General features: G+C 39.8%; 1 protein-coding gene across 1 annotated transcript in view; it reads left to right on the top strand.

Moving 5' to 3' along the window:
- The window catches only part of LOC134225076 (cell adhesion molecule Dscam2), a 246,615-nt gene extending 228,161 nt beyond the window's left edge, over nt 1–18,454 (top strand). Inside the window, exon 25 of the mRNA XM_062704860.1 lies at nt 10,248–18,454. Within this exon, the coding sequence (XP_062560844.1) occupies nt 10,248–10,332 (85 nt within the window). The 3' untranslated portion in view covers nt 10,333–18,454. The remainder of the gene's footprint in view (nt 1–10,247) is intronic.
- Nucleotides 18,455–18,676: the final 222 nt, after the last annotated feature.

Here is an 18,676-nt window from a genome sequence, read left to right as displayed (position 1 = left end):
GTAATTTTAACAGCATAAGCTAAAGATTCTGTCGGCAATACTCACCAGTAAAAAAAACTACCCCATTACAACACGGAATAACTCCGGGACCAAGTGGCCAATCCTAATTTTGAGTCACCGGTTCTTCTGAGAAAATAATATACAAATCGGTTCAGAAACGTCAGAGATATTCATTTTTTAAGTTAATGTTTACGTCAGACGTATACCGGATAAGGGTTTTTTTTATTTTTTTTTTTAACTTGGCCGATACAAATATTAAATTTATTTTATGTCCGGCAGCTCTTCGAATTTACGAGGGTGGGGGGGAAATAAAAAAAAATAACAAGGAAACGAAAAAAATGTCCAAAAGGAAACTATTCCATGGAAAATTTGAAATTTTAATGAAAAATGATAGCAAAGAATGTTTAGAGAAAGCAAAGAATATGAATACTTGTAACATATTTATCCAGCAGTGAATTTAGCACAAACTTTATATAATTAAAAAAAATACTGAAACTATCTTTTGTACAAATTTTTGTTTTTTTCTTTTTGCTGATGAACTGTTGAATCCATAACACTGCTAGTACTGCTAGAATGATAAGCTTTTGTTTAAGTCAAGTATGAAACTCAAACTGGTTGAATCAATAGGGGCAATGGTCAGATGAACTTCTGAAATGACAGATGTGTTGTTTGAACATGGCTGTTTCATGACGTTCCTGCATAGGCTTGGAATTGACATCGGTTGATGATAACTTGCAAAGCTATGTGATCTCTGTCAATACGCATTATGGAACGTACACACGGTCAAGCAGTTCGACCAACATTGACTCCACCTCCCGTTTATTCAAACATCCATGAAGTTTTCCCAACAGCGGCACGAACAATCAATTTATTCGACCAACAATATCACACACGAACGACCGAAGCGCCAACTTGAGCACCAACCATAAAAAAAATACATGGGAGTTTGTGCAACTTCACTACAAATGCTCAAACATGTTCGGCGAACCTTGACTCCACCCCCGACAACTCAAACCAAAATCAAACCGTTTTAATTTTTTCCAACCGAGCCGCCAACTGTCAAATGGTTGTTCGAACAACTTCACACACGTTCCAACAAAGCAGCAACCGAAGCGTTTTCTTGGGGGTGGAGTCAATGTTCGTCGAACTACTTGACTGGTGTGTACGTTGCATTAAGTATCACTGGCGTATGACATCACAGATTTCACGTTAGAGTTGATTATTCGGGGATTGGTGCGTTGCCTAGACCGCCGCTTAACGTGGACTGTTCGCTCGGCTACCGTGGAGTTGGAGTTGTTCATATCCAATGATTCGGTGTTGTTGATGTTCAACCAGGTCATTCAGTTTACTCTCCTGTTGCGTTAGTACTGCAGTATCGTCATCTGGGTCGAGGAAGTACGATTGCTTTATGGTGGTGGGCTGCTAAAGCGGCCCAAGATTTCGTCGATTACTATGGGCAGCAGAAACAGAGATATAATACACCCAGCCTTGCCTTACTTTAGCGATTATATTGTGCTGGACTCTGGATTTTGTCTCTTGCTTGCTTGCTTTTGTCTCTTGCTTCTAGGGACGCCCCTCAGTTTTTCGTGATTCAGACGATCGAAGGCTTTTCCGTGGTCAATCAATACCAAATGGAGGGACTCTTGAAATTCAGTGAGCTGCTCCAGGATAACGCTTACAAGTGGACGGAATATCAATATATAATATTATAAACAATTTTTACTGACAATTTTTTACTTAACATCTATGTACTTAGCCTCCAAAAATTTCACTCAAAATTTATTTAGTTTTCTAGTGAATCGAGTGCCGTGAGTACCATCACTAACGAAACATTTAAATTTTACAAGCGAAACTAGATGGAAAAAATCTATATATGTTTTCCAGTAACTTCCAAGTGAAAATTATTTTGAGTGCAGTTTATTGTTGTGGAACATCTAGACGACTCTGATTTGGCTAATGAACACGAAACGCTATATTAGTACTGTGATGCTCTTTTGTGTGTGCTTAACGAGCTGACCGTATGCTTTTTTGCGGCGGGTCCACCGTCAACGCCCGCAGGACCAGGTGGTTGAGGGTCAACGGTAAAGTCCCCCTCTTTGCAGTAGCCGGACGATCGGTGGACTTCAACAGACAGTCTGATATCATCTGATGGCGAAATTGGGATTGACATGGAATCATGAGTCAGAAAGGCTAGGCTTACCTTCGCGAGTTTTCGAAATACTTGGAGACCCAATCGAATTGATCCACGCACCAAAATTCGAATGTACTACTCTTTCGTGAAACGTGTTGTATTTAGGCAAAGATAACGCAGATGATGTCTGAAATTTATAATTCGAACGGCCTTACAGCTTGATATCATGTGCCGAGCAACTAAAAAGCCTTCAAATACCGATAACAATAGATGCTCGAAATTCTATGAAGTTCATTGGTACTAAACCACGGAGGCAACTTCAGAATCATTTTCAAAATTTTATTTTGAATCCTCTGGAGTACCTTCTTTCTGGTATTGCAGCAACTAGTCCATATTGGCACAGCATACAACATGGCTGGTCTAAAAATTTGTTTGTAAATCAAAAGTTTGTTCTTAAGACTAAGTTTTGATTTTCTGTTTATAAGTGGATATAGACACTTAATATATTTGTTACATTTGCCTTCAATTTGACTTTTATAATTTAATTTTTGATCCAGCAGAAGTCCTAAATATTTAGCTTCGCTAGACCAATTAATGGAACCCCATTCATAGTGACAATATGTCTGCTATTTCAAATAAGAAGTTCTCGGTTTATGTGGGAAAATAATAAGCTGAGTTTTGGAAGCATTCGGGGAAATTTTCCATTTTTGCAAGTAAGTGGAGAAAATATCCAAACTTTTTTACATTCTACTACAAATGACAAGAAGGCTACGCCCTTTGGCTGAAAGGCCCGTGTAGGGTGGTCGGTATTGACCATTTTTGTCAAATACCGGTTTTCAGGTATTTGATGGAGTCAATACCGGTAATACCGGTAGAATACCGGTTTTTGTGAAAATTTTCGGGTAGTTAAAGAAAAACTTTTGATTTGGACTTCTGGATGAAAAACAATATTTAGCATTAGCATTTAGCAGTTCGCACAAATTCGTAGGTGGTACAAACCAAGACTATTGTATGAGAGTAGCATCACTTTCATCCGTTACCACAGATATTGATTTGGGACTAATCACTAACTCTTAGATGCAAGCAATGTACTCTCCAATAGTCGAGATCTGTCCTGGCCACGTCCTTGCGAATGCTGAGGAAGCGGAAGGATGGTTAGTTGGACGCCTACTTAAGAAAGATGCAGAGAACTCTACGACCTCTCATAGGTGCCACGGGCAGGTTTTTTTTGGAATTGTGTGGAAGAATATAACAATAGGAATCGTTTTGGTATAACGTGAAACACAGATAGAATTAAGATAGAAATACTATATCCACTTATAAACAGAAAATCAAAACTTTGTCTTAAGAACAAACTTTTGATTTACAAACAAATTTTTAGACCTGCCATGTTGTATGCTGTGCCAATATGGACTAGTTGCTGCAATACCAGAAAGAAGGCACTCCAGAGGATTCAAAATAAAATTTTGAAAATGATTCTGAAGTTGCCTCCGTGGTATAGTACCAATGAACTTCATAGAATTTCTAATATTGAGACATTGCAACAAATGTCCAACAAAATAATTTCCAATTTTAGACAAAAATCGTTGCAATCTTCTATTGCAACGATTAGCTCCTTGTACCCTTAGTATAAATTAGGTTAGGTTTAGTTTAAGTTAAAAACATTGTAATTCCTACATGGTTCAATTAAACCAGAGGAAAAATCCTAACTGCCAGAGGCAATTGAAATGTATTAATAATAAATAAAATAATAATAATTAATAATAAAGAAAACACGGAACACCTAGTCTAAGAGATGAATGCATGTATTAGATAACTAGCAAATAAAATCAGTTAATTAAAAAAAAAAAAAAAAAAAAAAAAGGTAGAAATACAATGTAGGAAAGGGACGAGCCTGGAATTGAACCCACGACCTCCTGCTTATAAGGCAGAAGCGGTAGCCACTAGACCCCCGAGCTCGTCATGTGGATGAAAAACAATATTTGTCGACAAACTTCAAATGTTAAAATCATTGCCTGTTGAGCTGGGCAAAGCGAAACTTAAGTAGACATTACATACTGAGCGGCTCATCTCCCAATCCGCATTGGATTTTGTTAGCAATATTGCTAACTACTGAGAATGCCCTCTCTGGTTCAACCGAAGTAGGACGAATGGTTCCAAGACCGTCGAAAATCAGTGTCAAATACTTGCCCGTAATCCCTTCCGATTCATAGTAGGAGAATTCCTTACGGATTGTATGCAAGGATCCCGGCGTCAACGTATTTGCCACCAGCAACGCAAGTGTTTTGCTTTGAAGCAGTCTCTTCACAAGTATTTCTTTAACCGAAAAACCAGAAAATTATTCATAGAGGGATCTTCGTTGTACCGATCGTCATGTATGTTGTCTCAGTTTCAACGATCGCATCAGGAATAATTAGACGCTTCAAGATCCCATACGCATGCTTAATCAAAGTAGCTCTGGATGCTTTGAAGAAAATGCCAAAATCTATGATTATTTGCTTCACGGCAGAATTATTCAAAAAAGCAAAAAGTTCGGCGTATCTGGATCTTCTCTCATGGATTCATTCCTTGAAAGCATCGAAATAGTGGCGGAAATATCTGTGGCTTGATTTGATAATAGTTCCAACGGAAATTGGAACGCCACATCGGCTTCATATAGAGTGCAGAACTCACAGAGCAGTAGTTCCACAACAGCTTGAACATGTTCGAGGGCTTGAATTATTTCAGCGTGCCTTGGCATCAGCCACTAATTCAAATTCTTTTCCGAATTCAGGACGGACATATTTTTGCAGAAAATCGTTTTTAATAGGTGATCTACAGAAAAAAACTACCCAAGAAACCAAAAGTTCAGTTTTTACTTAAATGTGTTCGTAACCGAACCAATTAGTTCACTCTTGGTTCACATTGAGTGAATTTCCAAGCCCCTTAACGAAACTCACTTCTGCGCTCCCACCATACAAAAAGTTACTTAAAATGCGAGCTGATTAAGTCAAAACAACCCATCTTATCCGTACTTTTGGTTGCTTGGGTACTACTTCTCGTACCGTTTTCAAAATTTCATACATTGCGAGAAAATTCTGGACGATATCAACAATGTTCATTGAAGAAAAAGTCAGATTTTTTATACTGACAGCAAAATTTTCAATACCGAAAATAGCGGTATTTTCCGTCTCTAATACCGGTATTTTCGGTACCCAAAATTGGCCGGTAATACCGGTATTACCGGTTTCGGTACTACCGGTTAGACCACCCTAGGCCCGTGTCATCTGCAAACAAAGATTATGCTGCCTTGGGGAACACCAGCTCTTACAGGTAATCTATCAGATTTAGAATTCTGATAGTTTACCTGCAGTGAGCGATCTGATAAATAATTTTGGATCAGTTTAATAATGTACAGAGGAAAATTAAAATTCATCAATTTTACAATCAAACCTTCATGCCAAACACTGTCAAATGCTTTCTCTATATCAAGAAGAGCAACTCCAATCGAATATCCTTCAGATTTGTTGAGCCGAATTAAATTCGTAACTCTTAATAACTAAAGGGTGCACCGGATAAGGGTTAAAAAAAAGTTTATCATGGGGTATAGCCCCCCGAATCAGTTCATTATCGTGACAACTTCCTAAAAACGTCTCTCACGGTATGACACCTATCGAGAGTGTAGACTACAGACATGATAAGTGAGAGATTTTTTTCATTCTCCTTTGGATTCAAACCCTGGTCATATCTCAAGTGTTTGTCAGCTGATCTGTGACATTAATATTATATCAATCAACTCAAGAAAAGCTCCAATTTTTGTAAGAAGTATGAAAAGGGTGAATATTTCACTCATGTGAAAAAAGTAAGCAACAAAAAATAGCATTTTTGAAATGCCCTCAAATAAACCGGAAGGTTGAACATGAACTAGACCCAGTTTCCCAAAACCAGACAGATGTTCCCGTCGAACCCTGGTAGAACCAAAGACATCGGTGGATATTTCACAGAGTTATGATCATTTCAATTTTGATAAAATTTTGCCTGTACCGATCATTCTTTCCCCTTCCACCTTGGGACCAACACCGTTTGGACTGCTCCATACTCTGCCAGCCACCAGGTGCTTAGTTTTGAAAGAGTGTATGATCAGCCCTTCCTTCAGTTTATTTATTTATCATCAGACTAAGGCCGGAGTGGCCTGTGCTGCACATAAAAGACTTCTCCATTCAGCTCGGTTCATGGCTGCACTTCGCCAACCACGCAGTCTGCGGAGGGTCCGCAAGTCGTCCTCCACCTGATCGATCCACCTTGCCCGCTGTGCACCTCGCCTTCTTGTTCCCGTCGGATCGTTGTCGAGAACCATTTTCACCGGATTACTGTCCGACATTCTGGCTACGTGCCCGGCCCACCGCAGTCTTCCGATTTTCGCAGTGTGAACGATGGATGGTTCTCCCAACAGCTGATGCAACTCGTGGTTCATTCGCCTCCTCCACGTACCGTCCGCCATCTGCACCCCACCATAGATGGTACGCAACACTTTCCTTTCGAAAACTCCCAGTGCGCGTTGGTCCTCCACGAACATCGTCCAGGTCTCGTGTCCGTAGAGAACTACCGGTCTTATAAGCGTTTTGTAGATAGTCAGTTTGGTACGACGGCGAACTCTATTCGATCGAAGCGTCTTGCGGAGTCCAAAGTACGTACGATTTCCAGCCACTATGCGTCTCCGAATTTCTCTGCTGGTATCGTTATCGGCGGTCACCAGTGAGCCCAAGTACACGAATTCTTCAACCACCTCGATTTCGTCACCACCGATAGACACTCGTGGTGGGTGACTCACATTGACCTCTCTTGAGCCTCTGCCTATCATGTACTTCGTCTTCGACGTGTTGATGACTAGTCCAATCCGTTTAGCTTCGCTTTTCAGTCTGATGTAGGCTTCCTCCATCCTCTCAAAGTTACGTGCCATGATATCAATGTCGTCGGCGAAACCAAATAACTGGACGGACTTCGTGAAAATCGTACCACTCGTGTCAATCCCTGCCCTTCGTATTACTCCCTCCAAAGCGATATTGAATAACAGACACGAAAGACCATCACCTTGCCGTAACCCTCTGCGCGTTTCGAAGGGACTGAAATCCGAACTACGCACATCACCCGATCCATCGTCGCCTTGATCAACCGTATCAGTTTATCCGGAAATCCGTTTTCGTGCATTAGCTGCCATAGCTGGTCCCGATCGATTGTATCATATGCGGCTTTGAAGTCGATAAATAGATGATGTGTGGGCACGTTGTATTCGCGGCATTTCTGCAATACCTGACGTACGGCGAACACCTGGTCTGTGGTAGAGCGTTTACCCATAAATCCCGCCTGACACTGACCCACGAGCTCTCTTGCGATTGGCGTTAGTCGGCGGCATAAAATTTGGAGAGTACCTTGTAGGCGGCGTTCAGCAATATGATTGCGCGGTAGTTGTTACGATCCAGCTTATCGCCCTTTTTGTGGATGGGACACACGACACATTCCATCCACTCCTGCGGCAGAACCTCATCATCCCAAACCTTGGTTATTACCCATCGCTCTAGCCAGTGCCGCAGCACCGTATTTAAACAGCTCTCATGGTAGTTGGTCAACTCCAGGGGCTTTATTGTTTTTCAGCCGGCCGATCTCCTCTTGGATTTCCTGGAGATTCGGAGCCGGAAGTCGTATGTTCTGCGCGAGTGCTCCCAGGTGCATTACCATACCGCCCCCATTGTCTGCCACATCGCTATTCAGGTACTCTTTGTAGTGCTGCCGCCACCTTTGGATCACCTCACACTCGTTCGTAAGAAGGTTCCCGTCTATGTCCTTACACATATCGGGCCCTTCCTTCAGTATACCGTTTAAAATAGAGTTTCCATCCCGGGACAAAAATCCCGGGATTTAGGAAAATTCGGAATTTCCCGATTCCCGGGATATTAATTTTGAAATCCCGAAAATCCCGGGATACCCGGGACAAAAAATACTGTTTCATTTCCGGTTCGTAAACAGTGTAATTTTTCTTCTTACAAAAGTTTTGTTTTTCACGCAAAACCCAACTTAGGTGATAAACTCATATCATATTTTTATACCTTCCATCAGACATGATTTTTTTTCCAAGTTCGTTTATTTGGTAGGCTCAGGCATGCATACGGAGCCAAGGTTCTTTGTGATGCACAATCGATATCATCGATATCAGCGAGGTTGTGTACACTAGGTGATATTCGCCTTGCTAATCTCCTCGCGACGCCCAACATTGAGTCAGTCTTCCTGACCTTCTTGCCTCCAATACAATTCTTGATCCAATTCATGTCCTTCCAATCGACGTTCGTACAACAAACTTTCCAGCACATGCGCAAGTACAAGTGGTCCGACCCCGATGCTCTGCCTAATTTTTTGGTGTATCGCTTCGATCAAAATCAACTCTGGTCAACAGGCTGCAATCAATTTGTCCAATTCTCGGCTTCTGTCAAAATTGTCTACCAACTTTCATCGCGTAATCTATTAACCCCATTATCATTAAATTATCGAGTTAACCTACGTTAAATTATCGAACTCCGTTAATAATTGAGTTGATTCATCTTTAACGCAGCAAACGATAAGGGGGTAATGTGAGGGGGTTCCTCTATCTCCAATAGGTTATGGGCCCAGTACGATTCTACTGCGCATCTTCTATCTTTCGTCACTAAGGTATTGAATGCAATCCCAGCAACTGTCTAAACCCAATGCATATTCAAAACAATGCAAACAGTCAAGCCGACTTCATCGACCAGCGAACCCTTCTTCTCGGACTCGGCGATCATAGGGTACTCTACCTTCCGAGAAAAACGTGAATATTATTTGCTTCTTGAAGTCGTTTTTTTTTCGAAAGAATCGATTCAAATTAGAACTGAATTGAGTTCCAATTTGAAATTTGTATTATCTGGCCTTTCTAAAATATGAACTTTACCCCTCACCATTGAATAAAATCGTTTTTAAATAAAAAAATAAGTTTTGTAAGGAAACATAAAAATATCCCGGGATCCCGGGATTTCCCGGGATATACGAACGAGTTCATCCCGAATCCCGGGACAACAAAAATGGCCGGGAAATGGAAACTCTAGTTTGAAAGACACGAAAGCCTCTTCCACTGCTCTGCGATCTACACCAAAGTTGTCGATGTAATCCGCAAAATCAAGGAGCACGCTAAAAGCATATCAACTCTAAAAGATGATAAATTTCTAAACAACACAATTAATTCTCGTACGGCCAAGTACACGGTTTACTATAAAGTGAAACTTTCAGAAGCAAAAATACAAACAAACACTATTTTTTATACAAACTTTAAAAGTAATGAAGATAGCGAAGACGCAACCAATCGAGCTCATTCCTAGAAATTATTTTTAAGAAATATCATGATTCCCCACTTGTGCAGGAATAATGCATTTGTGAATACAAGTTGTAAAAATGGCTTGTTAATGTCCAACCGTCTATGAACTTGAATAATAATGGGTCAATGGGTCCAAACACTAATTACATAAGAATTTTCCAGGGTGTTTTTTGTGCAAAACGTATACATTATACGGAAACGTAAATTCTATAAGAAAATTCACGTCGCCTTCCTCCGCGAGGCTTACGTTATTGGTGATTGCCCTAAAAATGAATTACTATCATAATACATACAAAAATCCAGGACACTGGAAGGCAACCAACCAGTTCTGCTTAATGCGTCTTTATTTGAGATCCCTTATGGTTTGAACAAAACCAAACCATGCAGTGATTTGCATTTGCTACGCAAACCTTCCACCTTTCTAGTGGACCACCCATAGACAATAACCTTACCAACCCCGTATGTCGTCACATGTCTTAAATCTTGCATCTTCTACCTATCCAAAAGCCTTGTTATCACAGCAATGCAATGTTTTAACCCTTGAAGATAGATCTAATGACCACCCTCACATACCTAGATCCTCCTCTATTACGCACCCTAAGAGCAACCCTTTTGAACTAACCCCCAAAGCGAATTCCTAACTCCCAATGAAACTCGCACCAGTAAGACCAGCTAATAACATTGTTCAATCTAATCCACGTGCACCGCTCGACGCGCGCGCTTGGCTTTCTCCTTCTTTTGTGTGTTCCATTGTAGAAACGAAATCAAACCCAAGTACGCCAAACAAACAGCAGCCCCCGCCAGTGCAGGACTCACAGCCTACGATACTATGGCAGTGTAATCTGTAAACGACTGATGATGACACAGTGATGACCTCAACCTCAACGGAGGTCTGCCATAGAGGGGGAGCAAGCGGCAGCAGGCAGTCAGTCAGAACGATAGTCCCATCCCCGTAGAATCCAACCAATTTCTTAGAACTGCTATACCGCCCCCAATACCATCCCCCCAAAAACTCAACGTATCGCGCCACATCACTTGAAAGAAATAACACACCGCTCTACTTTACCATTTTGCACCGTACACTCGCGTGACTTTGGAAACCGCAAAACGCGCAGCCACAGCAGTTCGATCAGGGTCTACGGCCGCAGCAATGGGCCCTGCTCCTCGACGCTGTCCTTATGGCGAAAACGATCGAAGCCGAGCTACTTGTGAGCTGAATCCGAACCGAATTATCAATATTCCCTGAGTGCAGCAGTGGTGTTTTTCACGTAACGGTTGTGTAAAAGTTTTACGCACTCAGTGTCTGTTTTATATTTGTATGTGTAATATTTGACATTTATGTACGATATATAAGAATATTTCAGTCTTCGCTATCGATTATGTATTGATATTAATGATTAAGCGCTAATTTGTGATCGAATGTATTTTTTAAATTATGTCGCTTTTAACATTTATGCGATTCGGGTTGCAGAAAGAAAAGTCACGCCAAAGCACTAGAGGACATTTTTCCATTTTCACGACATCACACACACATTTACAATGCATTTCCATAATCCATTCTCTAATTAATGTAGTATATAACGGGAAAACTGTTTTTGGCAACTATAAAGTAAAACTAAACATTAAACCGCTCCTAATCCAACATTTCGCAAACGCTATCGACTAATCAAAACGCAACGAAAGTTACGTAACACTAACCCTCTAACCTTTCGATGACACATACACACACGATAGAGTGATTCCACCCACAGTAAGTTGAAAAATATGTGTTTTGTTCAATACAAAAGGAGTTGGGCGCCAATTGTGTCCAAATAGGATTTCTCGTTGCCACTTGTTGACGTTGATTCGCATTACTTGCTATTATTTTACGAATTACTATTCATTTTTTTCGAAAAGAGATATTAATGTAGATTTTGGGAAGATTTGAATCAGTGCAGGCCAAGTTTTACTACTGACATGATCCTTGTCTTAAAAAGAAGGCAGATAGAATCGATTATAACATATCTTTGATGATATAATCAATTTTTGAAATATGTGGTTCCTCAACGAGAAAACCAGTCATCTATTAGGACAACACTTATTTTTGGGTGGAATCCTCGGTTCGAACCTAGAAAAACAAAAAAAAACAATCATTGATAAAAATTGGCGATAAAAACTAATGAACAAAATCAAACATTAACGGAGAATTATTACGATGTAATGATTATGATGTACTAACTAGCAGCTAGGGTGGTCGTCAATGCCGGACGAAGACACGTGTGTGAAAGCAAAGAAGTAAATTATATAGGACATAAAATTTAAAAGAGGGAAAATGTGAAAAAGCAAACGTATGGCGAACGGAAGCGTGACATTATTGTGTAGAGCTAAAGACGTGACGAGGAAACCGCGAAGGTTTGTGACATTCGATGGATTTACGCTGGAAATTCGTCTCACTTTCTCCCGAAGTAAGAATTATTATACAAACCTATTGTAATTAATTGGCTGTAGAGTACATCGCAGTGAATGTAATCGCATCGTCCCATAGAAAGCGAATTTGGTGGTTGTCGATGCGAATGTCGTTGCTGGGTGGTGAAGGTCGACATTCGGCTTCGTCAGGTCGTGTAACGAAAATAATGTAGTTTCTATGTAGGTTACGTTGATTTATAAAATACAGGGCTTTGATTTTTTAGATTTAAGTTCCCTAATTTAACGAAAGAGCTTTAATTTCGCTTCCAAACGAGCATATCCCCTTTAGCGTTTAAGTGTTTGCGTCTCTATTTCATTTTCTATATATACTGTAAAATTATTGAATAAGCACAAACGTTTGGAAACAGTTTCCTCAAATTTAATGGATATTAATTAGATAAGAATTTAGAAGTATGCGGATGCGTGTAAATTGTAACGACGACGATACCAAAAATGGAAAGCAAACGAAACGAAGAAAACAAAACGATAGGTCTGAGAAACTGATCGATAATTGCTCAATTTTTTGACCGGTTTGTAGAGTTTTTTGTCCCTTCCTCGGTAGTTTGGAGGAGGTGTTTGATAGAAAAAATTCCACGCTAGAAGTTTAAGGGAAAAGCAGATAGTTGAGCACCGAGATCTTAGTTGTGAGTAGATTTTCTATAGGTTAGGTTTTACGGTGTGATAAATTTGCTCAGTAAACAGACTTTATAGCTCACTATGACGCGCAGAATAGATGAGCAATTTTGTTCTATTTCTATTGATCCGAACGTGGAAAGATGAAAACGTTGAGATCGTTCCAGCATTTTTTCATTGATATTAAATCGATAACAATAGAATCGTGTATCAATCTCCTAGGGATTTCATGCACAGTAAATCTCGAAGTCTTTTAAACTTCCACTGACTTTATGAAGTTTATTTCAATCCTGTTACATACAACTCTCTATAAAAATGGCGAAATCTATTAAACTTACCAGTAATGATAGTAATGAGATAACGATAGAATCAAAAACAAAAACTTCTTTTCTAAACAAAAATCGTTTACAACTTTTTGAAGTAAAAGATTTTTTAGCGTTAAAATTCATTTGAATAGTTGCATAAAGTTGAAGAGATGTTATACATTTATCTCGAAACAAGTTTTTCAAATTAGCTGCATTTTATTTCTGACAAATTAAATATTTTTAGTTATTCTGGCATCAGTTCCACAAAATATTACATCTTAAACCCCCAAATCGTCAAATGTCAGAATCTGAATATGAAATGTTTACGTTTTAGCAAGTTGAGCAAGAGGGGCCCTTGTCAAGTGTTACAAAAAGTGTCGGAAGTAGAAAAAAATGTAGGCAGTCCAGTCGCCACTCTGCAATCAATGATGCAATGATGTAGACTCGATTCTTTCTATTTTCCTGGCCACGTCCTTACTAATGTTATCGTTGTCATCTGGAAATCTCTCGAAATCGAAACAGGATTTGGATCATTGACTTTTGGATAACGATGTAACATTATTCACTGTGATAAAGAAAGAAATTGAACTGATAAAAAAAGCTTATTTTAGTTCTCTTGAGAATCACGTTACTGTAACTTCTCATAATAGTGATCTAATTCAAAAACGCCAAATACTCGGATAAAAATAAAATTTTAACATTTTTTATGAATTTGCAGTTGTGATAAATCAACTATTGCTTTGGCTTTTGTGACTTAAACACGACTCTCGATATCAGCATGCTATGTGTGGATCAAAACCGAACTTTAGCGCAACGCGTTGATGATCAATCTTAAATATCAAAATGTGAATATCATCTGTTCATATTTTGATGCAAGCATACAATAATTTAACGTCAGATTACCAAAAGATATGCATCTGCTTGACGCGTAATATGAAATTGCAAGCATTTTTCGGTACAAATGAGCCGCAATTCAAAATAGTCTTTCAAGTGCCAAGCAAAATTCATATTCACGCTTGAATATCAGATAAAATATGAGTATTAAGTGGCAACAGCATGCTGTGAAATATTCGTGTCCGCAACCGAGTTTCAGATCAAGAACAAACACAAGTCGAAGACGAAGTTGCAAGTGATGGTGATGTGAAGATTTTTGTCCCTGGACTTGATCTTCCTTTGCTTCTCTTCTTTCATTGGACATTATAAAGCATAGTGGCGTAATCGTTGTAATTTGTAGGCTTGTTGGGCTTGTTGTTCGCGACTACGTAAGCGCTTCATAACGGACAGCTCCGCTCACAGCAGTGCAAGAAAATGTACTATCTTGAACTATAAATCTATTGATGGTCACGTCTTGCGGGTCTTCCGAGCCTCTTGAAAGGAGGGCTTCCGAGCCTCTTGAAAGTAGGGCTTCCAAGCCTCTTGAAAGGAGGGCTTCCAAGCCTCTTGAAAGGAGGGCTTCCGAGCTTCTTGAAAGGATGGCTTCCGAGCCTCTTGAAATGAGGGCTTCCGAGCCTCTTTAAAGGAAGGCTTCCGAGCCTCTTGAAAGAAGGGCTTCCGAGCCTCTTGAAAGGAGGGCTTCCGAGCCTCTTGAAAGGAGGGCTTCCGAGCCTCTTGAAAGGAGGGCTTCCGAGCCTCTTTAAAGGAAGGCTTCCGAACCTCTAGAAAGAAGGGCTTCCGAGCCTCTTGGAAGGTGGGCTTTCGAGCCTCTTGAAAGTAGGGCTTCCGAGCATCTTGAAAGGAGGGCTTCCGAGCTTCTTGAAAGGATGGCTTCCAAGCCTCTTGAAATGAGGGCTTCCGAGCCTCTTGGAAGGAGGGCTTCCAAGCCTCTTGAAATGAGGGCTTCCGAGCCTCTTTAAAGGAGGGCTTCCGAGCCTCTTGAAAGGAGGGCTTCCGAGCCTCTTGAAATGAGAGCTTCCGAGCCTCTTTAAAGGAAGGCTTCCGAACCTCTTGGAAGGAGGGCTTTCGAGCCTTTTGAAAGGAAGCTTCCGAGCCTCTTGAAAGGAGGCTTCCCAGCTGTCGGCGGAAGCCATCTTTACTTTTCTTTACTGACACTCACGACCGTTCGTAACAACTTTCTTCTATAAACTATAAACGACTCGAGCCTCTTGAAAGGAGGCTTCCGAGCCTCTTGAAAGGAGGGCTTCCGAGCCTCTTGAAAGGAGGGCTTCCGAGCCTCTTGAAAGGAGGGCTTCCGAGCCTCTTGAAAGGAGGGCTTCCGAGCCTCTTGAAAGGAGGGCTTCCGAGCCTCTTGAAAGGAGGGCTTCCGAGCCTCTTGAAAGAAGGGCTTCCGAGCCTCTTGAAAGGAGGGCTTCCGAGCCTTTTGAAAGGAAGCTTCCGAGCCTCTTGAAAGGAGGCTTCCCAGCTGTCGGCGGAAGCCATCTTTAATTTTCTTTACTGACACTCACGACCGTTCGTAACAACTTTCTTCTATAAACTATAAACGACTCCAGCCTCATGAAAGGAGGCTTCCGAGCCTCTTAAAAGGAGGCTTCCGAGCTTTTTGAAAGGTAGCTTTCAAGCCTTCTGAAAGAAGGCTTCTGAGCAACTTTGCTGGGAGTTTAAGGTCCTATTGGCAGGATGCTTCTAAGCCTATTGGCAGGAGGCTTCCGAGCCTCTTGAACGATAAAATCACGGTGACTAGTTGTCACCGTCGCGACGATGAAATCGCTTAGATCTGGGGGAGCCTTGACACAGCGTAAAATTCCGTATCTCAAGTTTTACGCGCTGTTAATTTTCCATATTTTCTTCTGATCGTTTCCTAGTCTCATTGGTCTTCCAACTGCATCTCTGGCACCGGATTAGCTTGTATTTGCTTAATACATGTTGAGATCAGAAAATTAGGTAAAGGCGAGGTAAATTTTGTTTGTTTTGCGGACATACATATGTATAATATTGCTGGCAGAACATTTGAAACGTAGGCAGATCTGTACATCGGAAGCAAAAAAAAATATGCTGACGATGAGTGGTTTTAAAATCTTAATATATGGTGGTGGGCTAAAATGAGCACGGTCCTGTATCCGAGTTTTGATAGACGGAGATACTTTAGAGCTAGTCGACGAATTCGGCTATTCAAAACAGACTACAACAATAGTCGAGATATTCGAAGAAGAACCGGCGATTGACCGCGCACCAAATGTTTAATTTATAAAACGCTAATCACACGAACCCAGCGAATCGAAATTGCGGACAAACTTTTATTGATACCACTGATGATGAAATAAGTCCAAAAAGCCTGGAGGTATGATTTCGATATCAGAGAGTCTTATATTGAAGATAAACATAATTATGGCCTTTTGTTTTGGTGCCTAACTGTGCAGATAAATAATCTCGAAAATATCACTTTTTAGTGACATATCGTTGCTTTTTCAAATGATAGGAAATGTATTTCTCAATTCCAGCGTCCAAGTCATACTGTGAAACCTAATCTTAAAAATCAAGTTTTTAGTCTAAAACATGCACGCAGCTTCTAGTCACTAGGACTAGCCGAATAAACCGTGTAGAAAAGTGTTTTTCCGTTTAATACACCGTACCTACGTGGTCGAGTTAAGACTACCTGCCACCCAAAACGACATCCCCCACCCGACAATCGCCATCGATGAAGAAGGAAACGCAAAACAAAAAGCATTTATACACTATTGAATAATGGTATCCTTTTTGCTAGGTATTATATATAATGAATGAAATTTAAAAAAAGGAAAAACTAATAACTAATACACTGTAAACGATTATTAATACTTCCTACTCAAAGTAACCACTATATTATAAGGAAATAAGAAAACAAAAACCGTATAAACACAAACAAATCGATAGCAAAGTGAGCGTGAAAGTGGCTGAGAAGAAGAGCAGAACAAACGTAACCCGACTCGAACTCAGTTATTACAAAGCGGACAGGCGGATATGTAATCACTTTTGTAATTTATTGAAACACATAGCCATGTAAGTGAATAGGAACAAATTTTTGATACTGTGTGATGAAACATTTTTTGGTCCTTACACGACACAACCAACTCGATTCGATTTTTGCGATTCCTTTTGTTTTGTCTCGGTACATATGTAAGCATGCGTTGTCACCTTTTTTGACTCCTTGTATAAATTTTAATTGAGAGTAAGTGAACTAAATCCTTTCGGTCAAAATTTGATTGGAAAGAAATGGAAAACAAGAGAAGATATCGAGGGAAATTATTCGATGATGAAAAAAAGAAACTGAAAACTGAAGACTATTGCAATTAAGGAACAAATTTAAACTTTAAATACATCTTTGGTACTCAATCAATATAAGCATACGAAGAGAAGATTCAAGTGAAAAACCGAACAAATTAGCCCAGTGTTTCCCATCTATAGCCAAGTTAATGAAATTAAGCAAAACAAAATTAAATGCAGAGAAGAAAACCTGTTGAGTAAGACTAACGCTAAAAGAATATAAAAGAGTTAATTAAAAATACAAATACAATGTTTGGAAAAACAAGAAAACGCAAAAATCAAATGTTGAAACATCTTCGGTACCAAATTAATAATTAGAAAGAGAAATAACTAGACAGAGCTTATTATTTACACACGACCCGTACGTTATGTACATTTTTCTCATCTCCCACTTTTAAATACACGCCACAACGTTCTACAAGTTGGCAGTAATCGAAGCGTTGTTCTAGTCAAAATTGCAACCCCCTTTGCCAACCGATCAGCTTTTGTGTCCCCCGCGAAGTGCCATAAGCATCCTACAATGCGCATTGTTTCTATGCTATTCTTTTCCCGTTGGATTCGAATTTCCCTAACTGCAACTGTTTTGTTTTTCCTTGAAAAAAGAAACTGTGTCCGGAAGCAAAGCAAGCAATCAGATACTCAACGTATTTTAATACATACACGCAGACACGGATTCGCATTCCACGGAATGCAACACGTGAAATCATTTCACACGCGAAATGAAAGCAAATCAAAACGCATTGCAATTGTGTACAAAGTCAACCCAAGTAGCTATTTCTGTTCCGGATCCGATGAGGGATTCGGTTCTGATTTTTAACACTAGCTATCACTGAATTTTTCAAGTTAGACATATTTTTGCTAAATCCAATCTCAACATAAATTTTCGTTTTCCATTCAAAGTTTGAATGCCGTCTCGAGCAGGCAATGCTCGATGTTCAACTCTCTTCACTTGATAGGAAAAAAATACCAAACCGTAAAAGAAAACCCTCACACGACTATTAATTATGATAATGTGAAACTATATTACGATGCGCTAGAGAAGATGGAGTGAAACGATTATGTAATAAGAAACCACAAAATAATAATCCATCAATTGAATGTAGTTGTATTTGCTCTCGCTTTTACTAATGGAAAACCAACAAACAAGAAACATAAAAAAATGCAACAAATTTCTCTCTGGACAGCCAACTAAGCAACAGCAACAGCTAAAATATAGTAAAATCATTACCAAACTGTATGAATATTACCTTCAGCCACACCAGATACGAGACTCATAAATCCAAATCCAAAAATGCGAACATGATGAAAAGAAGCATACACAAGCGAAACTGAATCATTATAATATAAACTCAAAAATTATCAATAAAAAAATAGTAAAATTAACGAGTGTAAAAAACAATTCATTTGGGAAAGAAAGTCATTCAAATGTGATCGACACGGACATCAACATTAGAAATATTTCATGTTCATATGTCGCATTTGTAGTTCACGACCTCAGAAATCAAATTAGGTATTTTTTGAAAAAAAAAGTCTGAGATTGTTTGGTCACAAAATAAGGGGGGAGTCGTCGCTTCATGGGCGTTGAAGTCTTTTGCTCATAGAGGT

This window comes from Armigeres subalbatus, chromosome 3 (assembly GCF_024139115.2).
Source record: "Armigeres subalbatus isolate Guangzhou_Male chromosome 3, GZ_Asu_2, whole genome shotgun sequence".
Classification (NCBI taxonomy): Eukaryota; Metazoa; Arthropoda; class Insecta; order Diptera; family Culicidae; genus Armigeres; species Armigeres subalbatus.
The sequence above is the reverse complement of the archived record's forward strand: the minus strand, read 5'-3'. Positions and strand labels throughout refer to the sequence as shown.